Here is a 13,148-nt window from a genome sequence, read left to right on the forward strand (position 1 = left end):
AAGAGCAGGTAACTATCTCTTTTGAGTAACAGCTCCCAGCTTGCTTCCAAAACCAAATATATGATTATGGAAACAGGTAATTATGCAGCCTGGACCATCCTTCATAAACGAGGTATCATCAGATCCATAATCCATAAAACCAGGTCTACCTTAAAGCACTTCAAGAAGTAGTATCTAAAAGAACAGATTAAATCTTGCCACAAGGATACAAACATTGAACCTCTTCCAAGCAACAGAAGATGCCAACTATACAGGAGGCAATCGAGTATTTTCTGAAATAAATTTCACCAGACATTAAGCTTCATTAATAATATTTATTTTAAAGGTAACTTTTTATTGTAACAAATATAAAGTCATCAATGTTTTACAAATTGTCAAAAATGCTTTAAGTACAAAAAAAATACATTAGTAAAATGAAAGTTATATTGTGTTATTTGGTACATACTTAATACTGTCGACATGCACACCATATGCCAGAAAAGCTCATGCATTATTGGGAAAGAGAAGAAATAAGATAGAACTGCTATATTGTCTGATTACAAATTCATTGCTTCAGTTAGTTTTCTTTCTTCAGGGATACCATTTACCTGCAAAGTGTAAGAATGAGCATAGGCACGAGTTAGGGCATGGACCCTTTTAGATTTCGAGCAAAACATATTATGAGCAGGAGTAATTTTCTATCTTCTTAACATAATCTAAAATAATTATGTTGCATTATATCTCTGCCCTAGGTTTTTCTTTTCTTTTTTTTTTTTTAAAGGAAAAATTCTAAATTAATCCTTTCTTTCTTGGGCCCAAACTATAATGGTTTGTACTTCTCAAAAGGTATGGTCTGAAAATTCCTCCCACAATAAACAAAAAGAATGAGGTTGACTGCGGGATGTATGACTGTACCTTTTAATCGTGACTTTTTAGAAAATATTGTGTGGGCTGGAAGGGCAAAGAAAATGAGAAAACCTAAAGGGGCATCAAACCTAATGGCTTGGGCCTCCTCCAAAAGGCAATGCTATTGTCAGCTTGTAACTGCTCTATTATCCCAGCTAGTGCTTAAGTCCAGGATTACAACACCAGCAGCTAGTTCATTTCTGAAACTTTTGGTGATCATTAAAAAAAAAAAAAAAAAAAAAAAAAGAAGAAGCACACACACAACTAAATAAAACAAACTTCAAAATATACTCCTCCCTAACAAATTCCATGTAAGAAGCTACAGATAAAATTACCCAGTATCCAAGAGACAAACAAACCCTGTGCTTAAATTATATTCATAAAGAAAACTATGACCTCACTTCATGCTTTGAGATACTTGGAAATGGCAGATTATTACTACACAATAATAATAATCACAAATGTGGCTGCCTCTTTGTGGTACCAGGATAAGCAGGAAGGAGTGACAGAAAAGCTGTTGAACCCATGAAAATACATAAATAGCACTAAATCCATGGATGTACATACAGAGCAGAATAACTCAGAAATTGAGAAACAAACTATTTTCTCATTCAAATGAACAGAATGGGAATAAGGAATGTAAGCTGCCCATTTAGCTCCTCTCTCTGGGAGGCATAACTCTATTTGATCATGCATTTAGTAGAGGCGGAAACACAACCATCCATCATAATTATAAAAAATGCTAGGGTGGTCTCTCTCCCTTTAGCACTTAGATACTTTGGGGACTCACTGAAAACAGCAATGACAAGAAGAAAACAACCAAGAGGAGATAGTGCACTTTAGTCAATAATGTGCTCCAAATTACAGAAAAATATAAGAAAACAAGAAGGTAATAGGCTAGAGTATTAACTAAAAAAGAGATCAAAGCTTCCTTGACTCAAGCAAAATGCATGCTCCCCAAAATCTATTTTAGAAAAAAATCTAGAAAATTGGGTTGAACAGCCTAAAATTCCCCTAGGGAAATTCTTTGGCTTTTATCCCATTTGCTCAGACACAAATTGTCCCTGTAGTTGGAAATACTGCCTGTTACTAAAATATAGCATACTAACAAGACTACTTGCTAAAAATCTATACAACTATCAAATCTCTCTCTCTAATATCATCTACTTAGGTTTCCTTATTTTCTCTAATGGAGGAATAAGTAAAATTTACCTGGGTTTTTAAAATATACAGATAAATTATTTACTGTTCTACTAGAAACAGTCTCCCTTCTACTCACTCCCTGCATTAAATAATGAAGAATCAGAGGAAAGACATCTTAGAGGAGTTAGAAGTTTAAGAATTTAATGAGGAAAATGTAGAAACAGTCCCTTACAAGTTTTTTTCTTAAAAAAAAAAAAGGCCATGCAATTAGTGTTAATAGGGATTCATTTTTTGCTTTGCTCTTTAGGTAACGCATATTTATAACCAAGTTTGTTCCTTCATCAATCTCCTGAATGCTTACACAGTAGCACCACCACATCAATATATTGAACATCTTTGTTGAGACATGTTAGCATTTAATTAAAACAAGTGGTCAAAATGGTGGGAGAAAATTCTGATAAACATTATCTCGTAATTAAAATCTAATGAACAACTTTATTATACTTGCCTCAAATCTTTGAAAAGTTGTCAAACGAAAATCTCCTTAAATTCCCGAAAGCAGTAATAGAGAAAATAATTTTTGAAGAAAAACATCCAATAAATTTCTATACGTGCCTAAAGTTTTTAAGAGACTTACTTAATAGCTTCCCTACCATAATAACACTATGCATACTCAGAATTCCACATCCAACTTACATTTTTAAAACTTCTCTTGCTTCTCCAAAAGAGCTACAAAAGGCATGACTGGTTGCCTGGCAATTAGAACTAGGAATCAACCACTAATTAGAAGACAATCATGAATAAGTTATCTACTCAGTGCTGAGATGAATGAAATAATTGGCTGTGGAAATTTTTTAGGGACACTTGAAAGAAATAAACTTAAAGAAAGCAAGTCTTAGGGAAATAGAATAGTCAAGGGAGAATCGTCTGCCATCTTGTTGTCACTGGTCATGTTATAACAGCTTTTTAAAGTGGCATTAAAACCAGGCCAACCATTTCTCATTTATCCCCCCTGAAGCCTCAATGATTAGTCACAATGGTTTCCTTTTGTAAGAGTCAGTTTCAAGCTGCTCACTTACTGAGACAAATCCTGGATGCATCCAAGCTAAGAATCTTTCATACCAAGGGGAAGAATAGGGAGCTTCACTGAAGGAAGGGGATTTTATTCAGTCTTCCTTAATTAGACAGGACCTCCATGGATGCTTTTGCTCTAAGATCATTTACCCAGTGTTTATCACTCCGATGCCAATCTATGCAATAATCTCAGCTATTATTCTGAGGTTCAAACTCTGATTAAGGAATGACACAACTGTTTTGCCTTACTTGGTGAGGCTAAAGCTTCATAAATTATATAGTACTATAATTCTCTTTTAATCTGTTAGCCTCATACATAAACATCATGACATTATTACTTTTAGTACTTACCTGTAGTCTGCTGTTGGGGAATCTGAGTCTGATGTGGCAAGTTCCTAGAAATGATTGACATTTTTGAGTAAAACTGTGTTTGTCTATACACTTGTAAACAGACAGCAGACATACTAGAATGAAAAACGTTATAGTTAAAAAGGGCCCCAGAAATCATCTAACCCAGCACACCCTCATGAGTTTACGGATGAGGAACCTGAGGTCTGAGGAAAATAAATAATAATATTTGGTAACATTCATAAAGTTCCTACTAAATGCTACATTCTACCTCACAACAACCCTAGGAGGTGGGTATTATTTTCTCCAACTTAGAGATGAGGAAACAGGCTTTAGAAGTCCAAGGCTACAGAGCTAAGAAGTGGTGGATAAAGATGTGAACACAGGGATTCCAGGCTTGTGCTTGTAACCTGTACACTTTCAGATCCAGGTCTAGAACATACATACACACTCACACAGAACAACATACATATCCATCTTCATTCACTGTGCCAAATCTGTGCTCTCGTATCTCTGTCCCAGGGAATGACACTGGCCATCCACCCAACTGCACTAGTGAAGATGTAGAAGTCATCATCAACCCTTCCTTCTCCTTCAGTCCCCACATCCCAATCTTGGGAACCCTTGATGATTCTCCTCAATCTCCTTTGAATCCGTCCTCTTCTTCCCCACCTGTGTTGCTAACCTGGTTGAAGCCATCACCATTTCTCACTTGATCTTTACAACTGGGCTGAACTATCTCCTTAGTCTTATTCTTGCTCCCTCATAATCCGCTGTGCACATTCTAAGACACAAATCTGGTTACGTCATTCAAACAACACACATTTCATGATTTCCTTACACCTACATGCAAATTAAGTTTCAAGTTCCTTAGTGTGGCCCAAAAGACCATCAGTATATCTTGTCCCTACATGGAGCAGCCCCTGACTGCTTGAAATAGAACCACCATCACACCATGGCCATTCCCATCTCTTGTACCCAACAAACTCCCATTTGTCCTTGCAAACTCAACTTAAAATTTGTTACAATGGAAACGAATTACTCTTATAATTTAAAAATATCCCACAAGGAATGCTAATTAAAATTTTTTAACTTATTATTTTTTAATTAAAAAATATCTCGAGTACCACTTCTTCTATGCCTCCTTACTCTCTAAGCATTCCCTTCCCATTACCACTGAGCATGGATTTACACACATGCTGCATTGTCATTGTGTTTCTCATCACATAATGTTTATTTGCCCCAAAGTGCCTTAACAGTAAGAATCCCTTATTTTGTTTAGCATCCTCAACAGTAAGCATGAGATAAATAATTTTTTAATGGGTATGGGCAAAAGTGAAGACACCCAGAAAGATTCACATCATACACATGTGTTCATTAACGTTCATACATACTTAGTTTCAAACATTGATATTCAAATTTGTTTGCAAAAATGTACAATTTAGATTCTGTGTGGAAGAGATTCTAGGAGTCAGCCCCTTGCTAGGAGTAGGGCTTGATCCATGCCAGGGGTTTTCAGAGTTTTTTTGTTTCTCTTCAGCAATAGAATTCCTTTTAATTGAAATCCTAAGCAGAACTCTTGACGTACAAAAGAGATAAATGTGAGGTTGCCTGGGTTGAAACAAGGGAGCCAGGAATCCCGCCTGCTTTGTTTCCTTTGCCCCACATGCTGGCCCCTAAGGCATTTCTAAGAAACCTCCAAGAAACAGAGTTTGAAAACCATTGATCTGAATCATTTCAGCCAGGGAAATATTATGTTCCAAATACAACAATCTAAAGTGGAAAGTTGTATATGCTAGTTAAATACTGTTTAAACTCTTAAATTAATCTATAGAAATGTTAATGACCTCAAGTAATTTCTTTTTTAATTTTCAGTTCCATTTTAAATACATTGTTAACAAAATCAATTCTAATTCAATTCGAGGAAGCTACTTAATAATTCATCCCAATAATTATATTCTTTTTTTTTTTTTGCTATTACCTATCAGCCCTACTTATCCTTGTGTGGTCTCCGGGAATATTTCGTTTGTTTGTTTATTCTTTCAGTATTTCACATGATATATTTATAGTGGTCTTCATCTCTAAAGTATCAAAAGATTAATCTATAAATCACAGAAAAAATAAGTTATAGATTTAAAGATGGAAAACAAACATCTGCAATTTCATGGGCATTTGGGAGGGGGATAGAAATTTTGTTTTAACTTATCAGGAACAACTAATTTGGGCTTACCTATTCTACAATAGAAGCTATTACACCATACCTTACACACACACACCTCATACACACACACACACACACACACACACTTCTTCATTTCTCACCACCTCTAGCTCTACCAAGCTTATTAATGGATTAAATCAATACATTTTGACAAAACAAAAATACTGCAGAGGACAAGAAAAGCCTTTCAAAATCCCTAAATCAAGGATACCCCCAATTCAAAATCAGTATTTGGCTAAAGCAGTTGGAACCCCCTTGCTCCTACTGGCCAGTAGGAGTCATCCTACTGGCCTGGCTCCAATTTACCCTTCTGTGGAACACAGTTTGAAAACCACTGATCAAAGTCAATCTCCACCCTGTTGTTTCTTCTCTAGCCTCTGATTCTTTTCCTCTTCGTCTATACTGCTAAACTTTTTAAGTACTAATGGGCTTGTCTAGGTTTGAGGAGAAACGGTTGAGAAAGTGCCACACAGAAAGTAGATCTGTGAGAAAACGGTTGTGCTACTTTGGTTTAGAGATTTAACATTACCTGTGGCGCACGCCCCACTTGGTTAAGTGTGAACAACGGACATGCACTACTTGCAACTTCAACTGAAACACAGATGAGTTACATAAAAGTGCTTATATGTGCAAAAAGGTGCTCAACAAGAAATCAGTGAAGATACAACCTGCCCAGAATCTCCAGGGTTGTGCACACCTGGCTCTGCTTTTGTGGGTGCCCAAACCTGTGATTGCATGTGAGCCTGTGAGTGTCAGGGTGTTAACATATCCAGGGTGGGCATACTTGAAGTGTGAATTACATTGAAGAGTTGAAAGGAGGTCCCTCCTAAGAGCATTGCTTCAGGTATACAGGAGAAATGCTGGAGTAACTCAGCTAAGTCAAGCAGACCAGGCATCGAGAAAACGGAAGCATTCCATCTTTGGTGAAAGCAGACTGCTAAAGGCAATTATACAGGAAAGTGTGGTTGACTTCAAATAGAAGCCCAATCATCCTTCAAAGAAGGACCTCTGTAAAGTCATAAAACTATTTAGAATAATTACGTTATTAATGGACCAACTGAAAGATTATTATGTGTAAACTGCATTACGTAGAAAAAAGATTTAAGAAAACTGTATTTCTCTAAATTATTAGCATTAATTATTTTCTAATGTTGCTACCATTAATTACATGCATTTAAATGGAAAATTATGTAAATTAGCCATTGCACAAACTTTATTCTTTAAGGAAGCAAAGGTAATAACTTGCAAACTAATAAATAAGTGATTGAGGGGAGTACACAATTATTTATTATTTGTACAACCATTTTAAGGTAATCTGACATTCTTGGATATCCTGTAGAGTAATTACATGAGTAAGGTTGATGATTATCAACCCATTATATTCCTACTTGCTTGAAGACTCAGAAGCAAAGAAAGGTTAAGTGATTTTCATTAAGCCACAGAATCTGTGCCAGAATTGAAAATAAATGACATTAGTTTGGCTATGTAGAATACAAAATACTTCTCTTTTGAATTAGTATGGAGCTATTTAGCAGTAAGTAACATATTTAATAATAGTAATATATTTTTGGAATTTCCCAATTATTTCAGCAAAATTGATGTTGCTCAACCCTTGAATTTTCTATAATTTTTTTCTAACAAAAATGCTGATTTGGACCCCTCACCTGCTTTTACTAAGGAACCAGGCCATTTGGATGGATTAAGGAAGAAAGGAAGGACACAGAGAAACGTCACTATAATTTTTAATTTCAAAACCTAATTTTAAATAAATCAATGTAGAATATATATGGAACATAAATGAGAAAGGAGAAATTCACTTATTTCTTTTAGTTAGTTTCCCTTGCTTGTACAAAGCCAAAAGCAAGCCTACCAAGCCCACCACAGCTTTAAACTGAAGCAGTACAAACCTACAGAACCAAAATTCATCACAGATATTGCATCCATTGCTGAATTAAAACAAAAAAAAGTCAATGGCTCTGAAATATCCCTGGCTGCTTGATACTTCTTGTCAACAGGAAACCATTATCTTGGTACCCTAATACATTCTCTTCAACTGATACTAACTTTCATTGAAACCTAATTTTTTATTCATGAAATTTTACCATCGCTACTTCTCATTATTACCAAAGGGAAGACAAACAGAAAAATACTTTAGATAAAAATTAAAATGATTAGTTACTATATCTCTCATTAGAAGACTGAATTCTAGATTTCTATTCATTAATCTATAGAAGATTAAGCACTACCTACCTCCTGTTTTGAGGGAGACCCGATTACTCTGCATTAGGCATTGTGTTTAGTATAATGAATAAGGAAAATTTCATATAGACAATTAAAACCTTTCTAGAAAATGTCTGGATACTTTTCCCTATTATTCATTACATAAAATCTCTTATGAGGATGCCTCCCACTCAGGAAAAGTCCATTGATATTGTGTTGGGATGAGAAAAGGATTAATAAGGAGGCAGATCTACCCCCTAGAAAAACATGTACTACATTATAAATTTTAGAATAAATCCTTTTTTAGAAAACTGAATGTCTGAAATTCCCCAGCAAATGCCTCCTATAAAATTGCAAAATGACAATTTCCCAGTGTTTTTTAGTTTTTCAAGGTTCAGCATTTCTCTGTCCCAGTCAGTACTAATCAGTACTCATTTCTCACTTCTCTACACCATTTCCTCAGGCAGCAGAAGGAGGTGTGAAAAGGATAGCAGCTGATAAACAGAAACCCACAAACAGTCCCAACACTATATCAGGCACCTGAACTGCCCCCTTTCACATTTTTCTTTTGTACATCACCTCTTAGTGGGGAATCAGGAGAAACTGCTCCCCTTTTAAAACTCTAGGAGAAGGACTATGAATAATAGCCCCTTCCCCACCTCCACCCCCAAACACCACCCCAAGCTGGTGTTCCCAAATTCTAAAGCCTAGCCCTTTTAAGTATTTTAATTGGGAATTGTCAATGCTTTTTCCTCCTCCACCTAACTTACAGCTCCACCAGATTCCAAATCCACAGAAGTAGGGCCCTGGGATCTGCATTGCAAAAGCTCCACAGGTTAATGTGATCTGCAATGTGGCTGGGAAACAACCAGGCTGGACTATCTCTCAACATCCCTTCTAGGACCTAAAATTCTATGACTTGGAATTTGATTTTCCTCATTTAAATCATTACAAAGGTTTGTTTTTGAGGTACATCAACCTGTAATATATTTTTATTCTTAATATATTAAGTCTTTGGTCAAAAACATACCCCTTAATCACAACGATTCTTTGGGCAAAGCAACATTTACTTTTAAGAATTACTTTATAGGGGCAGCTACGTGGCTCAGTCAGTTGACTGACTCTTGATTTCAAATCAGGTCATGATCACAGGGCCATGGGATCAAGCCCTGCATCAGGTTCCACACTGACCATGGAGCTTGCTTAAGATTCTCTCTCCTTCTGCCCTTCTACCCTGCTCTCTCTCTCTAATAAAAAAAAATTAAAATTAAAATTAAAAATAAAGAACTACTTTATAATGCAATCTCCAGCAATGAATGGTAATAAGTAAGTAAGGGGACAGCCTGCAGAGAGAAAAGTTTTTCTTACTATTAATGGTAACATGTATTCACTCCACTGCAAAGATAAATACAGATGCAGAAAGGCTGACTGTATTAGGGGATGAGGAACATTCTTCAGAATATGTGGCTAGTGTTCTTCAAGACCATCAAGGTCATGGGAAAAGAGGAAGGTCTAAAAAACTGCTCTGATCAGAGGAGACTAAAGAGACATGCCAATTATTGTGTCCTCAACAGAATCCTGGAACAGAAGGACATTAAAGGAAAAACTAGTGAAATCTCAAATTATTAAAAAAAAAAATCTGAAGTCTGCTTAATAGTCAATGTTGGTTTCTTAGCTGTGACAAATATACAATGGGAGAAACTGGGTGAGGGGTCTCTGGAAACTATATTGTCTTTGCACCTTTTCTGAACCTCGAAAATCATTCCAAAATAAAACATTAATTAATAAATATATTAGCAAAGACAAAACTAAATTGCCCTGGCATTTCCATACCATGTGATCATTTTTTTTTTTTTTTAATTTTTTTTTCCAACGTTTATTTATTTTTGGGACAGAGAGAGACAGAGCATGAACGGGGGAGGGGCAGAGAGAGAGGGAGACACAGAATCGGAAACAGGCTCCAGGCTCTGAGCCATCAGCCCAGAGCCTGATGCGGGGCTCGAACTCACGGACCGCGAGATCGTGACCTGGCTGAAGTCGGACGCTTAACCGACTGCGCCACCCAGGCGCCCCCCATGTGATCATTTTAACAGCCTGTTTATATTGTCTCTGTAACCTGAAATGTAGAAGGAACGCTGTGCAAAATGAAATCGTCCTTCCTGAGCATGTACTCCATCTTCTGGTCCCTGTCCAGGTCTCCTTTCCACTACTTGTTCAATCACTTTGCCTGTTATCTGGATGAGAGATCCCTCTGAGGTCAATGACTACATTATCTTTGCCTTAAAATCAAGATAGGTAAATAATCTAATTTCAGTTTTGACCTAATTCAGTGTTGTCTCTTATCCATGTTCCAATTTCATCAATTGAAAATGATTAAACATTTTTTTACTAATGAACGGTGTCAGTCTAGAGTCCTGCAAAGCACTGTACCAAGAAGAAAATATTACTATGTTACTGACATGTTACTGGGACAGCCCCTCATCATACAACTGTTAGGAGTTCTCTTTACCTCACACTGTTATAAGGTTCTCTAGATCCTGGACTGACTTGTTTAAGAGACCCAAGCAAATTTCCGTGCAGCTCTGAAGAAAAATTTGGAATGTTCTCAAGTCTTACTCAGAAGCCAACATAAACTTTCAGCCATTTCCTTATGCCTGAATATTTCCGGTGTCAAGCCTGACGAATCAACATGAAATCCTGTCGCTAGCCAAATTATTTATGAATGATAAAATCAGTAAAGTTAGTATGAATACGTGAAGATGAAACACATGCCCTTTTAGGAAGGGTTAATTAATAAATACCAGGGAGCATTATCCAAGCTTTGGACTTGGTTATCAAGTACTGTAATACCTCATCTAATGTAATATCTCATTTTAATGTTGAGAATTCAGTTCAATCCAAATGACCAAACTATTTATGTATATATGTACTTGGTGCTGAAATAAAACTTGAAAAACATGCTTTTTAAGGTAAGGAGTAAAAGCTGAATTTGCGTAAAGGACAGCTGTGACGAACCTGATACAATGAATTCCCTATTATCTGGCATGGTTGGAAAATGAGGTTAATCACATATTCTGGCTTATAGGCAGTTACCATAGAGACAGTGCACATATTATCCATTTCCAAGAATAAAAGAAAGATAATATACACTCAACACTGAAACTACACCAAATGTAATTTAATTTTCCTCTGATGAGTCAGACGTACTTGATGATCTCGCAGTGCCTCAGAATAATCATTGTGAACATCATCAATTATCTATGTACCCTATTTATATAGAAGTGCTAGTTAATGGAGTTTTTCCATTAGCAGAAATCTGAATAATGTGAAAGTTTTCTGGACTTAAAAATACGTATATGGCCAAACTGTCGCAAGTTCAAGAAAATAACCTATTGCATTTGCAAATAGATCGGATCAACATAATGATAGTCAATGGGGTTACGGAAGGACTGGGAAGATGTATTTGGTTGTAAACTAGACAGAAATTTTATTGTTTTTGTATATTAGTAGCAACATTGCAAAATCCTAACCACAGAAAATCAAAATAATTTTTAAGGAGCTATTCTTAGTCTCAATATATATGGTCAGGAAGTGTCTCTAACAAATGACACAGCCTTTTTCTTTCCCTTAAACTTCACTAGCAATAGTTTTGCTGACTTGCAAACATATTTAAGTTCCCCTACTCATTATAACAAATATTTCTTTTTTAAAATGTGATAGCATTGTTATTTTTATCACTAGGAACATGTGGTCTTTGAAGAGTTATGTCTGACCTTTTTTCATGGATTCATAAAGCATATCAATATACTCAAGGCCTCTGAAAAATCTTATGGTTTTAAAACAAACAAACAAACAAAAGGACTGTTTCTCAAGTATATTTGACCATTTCATTTTTTTGAGATTATATATCAACATTTGAAGAATATATACCCAGATTTCACTGGCACTCTTAGGTAAAGAAAATACAAAATGGTAGCCTTAAAGACTTTTAAAAATTCTTTCCATTTGGAAATGAATGATAAGTCTGTTCATAATCTTCATCTAAAAAAAGCAAGAAAGATTGCTTACATTGTGAGCTATTATAATACTCTTGAAATTATACTCATTTTTCCCATCAGTATCTAATCCTGGTAAAGTGGGTTTTAGGATGACCCATGAACCAACCATCAGAGAACATAGAAATCTATCCCTTCCATTCAGTACAACTAAATTTTTTGAGACTTTAATATTCACATCCCTGACAAAATATTAATATTTCCAAAACTCAAAAATTTTAAATGTATGCAAGTTTCTCCATTGTCTATCAGACTTGAATCAATTACTGTACACACACACATGCACACATAAACACATACCTTAGCCTATTCACCACTAAGTAGATAATGTTAGAGCAGTTCAGGAAAATACAATACTTTTAGATTTCTGAAGTATTTTGGACAAATTCATCAAATCTATCTAAATTACTCTTATTAATTACCGTTTAATTTTCAAATTACCACATACATTTTACATGATTACAAAAAAAGCACTTGCAATGGGAAACTGTACCCAGTATGGTTCCCAGAGAAATCTTTAATCAGTATTACCTGTTGATCATACACTAAGGTTTATGTGGGGAGAGGGAGGTAGATTTTTCTCTATATCCATCATATTATATTCACAAAAGTAAAGTGAAGAAGAGGAGGATCTCAAAAGCAAACTTGTGACTTCCTTGGGAAACTGAATTTACAGGGGAACCCCATGTTGTTAAAAATAAATTACAATTTTACCTACCATCCCCTTATATCAAAATTGATCTTCTAGGCATATAAGGTGGGTTCTCAAAGAGCAACTGGGAAATTTCCTTAATTAACCCCTTGTCCCCAAAGGTACCCTTTACAAAGGTTTCTTCCAGGCTTTCTAATCATAGTCCTTCCAGTACTACAAAGGTTGGCACTAATAAATTATGCTTATAGTCAAAATTGGAACTACTCATTTTTATATATGAGTATATAAAAGAAACATATCATAAGAAACAACGTAAAAACTTTTTACCCTGAGGCACAAAAAATTAGATTAAATAGATCTCTGGTAATAACATTAAAAAATGGGTTAACGAGATGACTGTGTGGCTCAGTTAAGCATCCGACTCTTGATTTCGGCTCAGGTCACTATCTCACGTTTGTGAGTTTGAGCCCCACGTTGGCACTGACAGCATGGAACTTGCTTGAGATTCTCTCTCTCCCTCTCTCTCTTTCCCCTCTCCTGCTTGCACTCT

General features: G+C 35.8%; 1 protein-coding gene across 9 annotated transcripts in view; it reads right to left on the bottom strand.

Moving 5' to 3' along the window:
• Positions 1–300: 300 nt before the first annotated feature.
• SGCE (sarcoglycan epsilon) overlaps positions 301–13,148 on the bottom strand; it is a 70,210-nt gene continuing 57,362 nt past the window's right edge. For 5 of the 9 annotated variants that reach the window (XM_043588890.1, XM_043588888.1, XM_043588886.1 and 2 more), the window contains 3 exons: positions 3,454–3,497; positions 2,537–2,571; positions 301–587 (listed from right to left, as the gene is read on the bottom strand). In XM_043588890.1, the coding sequence (XP_043444825.1) occupies positions 537–587; positions 2,537–2,571; positions 3,454–3,497 (130 nt within the window). In that variant the 3' untranslated portion in view covers positions 301–536. The remainder of the gene's footprint in view (positions 588–2,536; positions 2,572–3,453; positions 3,498–13,148) is intronic. The other 4 variants (XM_043588892.1, XM_043588895.1, XM_043588897.1 and 1 more) reach the window with 1 other exon arrangement.

The sequence above is a fragment of the Prionailurus bengalensis genome, chromosome A2 (assembly GCF_016509475.1).
Source record: "Prionailurus bengalensis isolate Pbe53 chromosome A2, Fcat_Pben_1.1_paternal_pri, whole genome shotgun sequence".
Taxonomy (NCBI): Eukaryota; Metazoa; Chordata; class Mammalia; order Carnivora; family Felidae; genus Prionailurus; species Prionailurus bengalensis.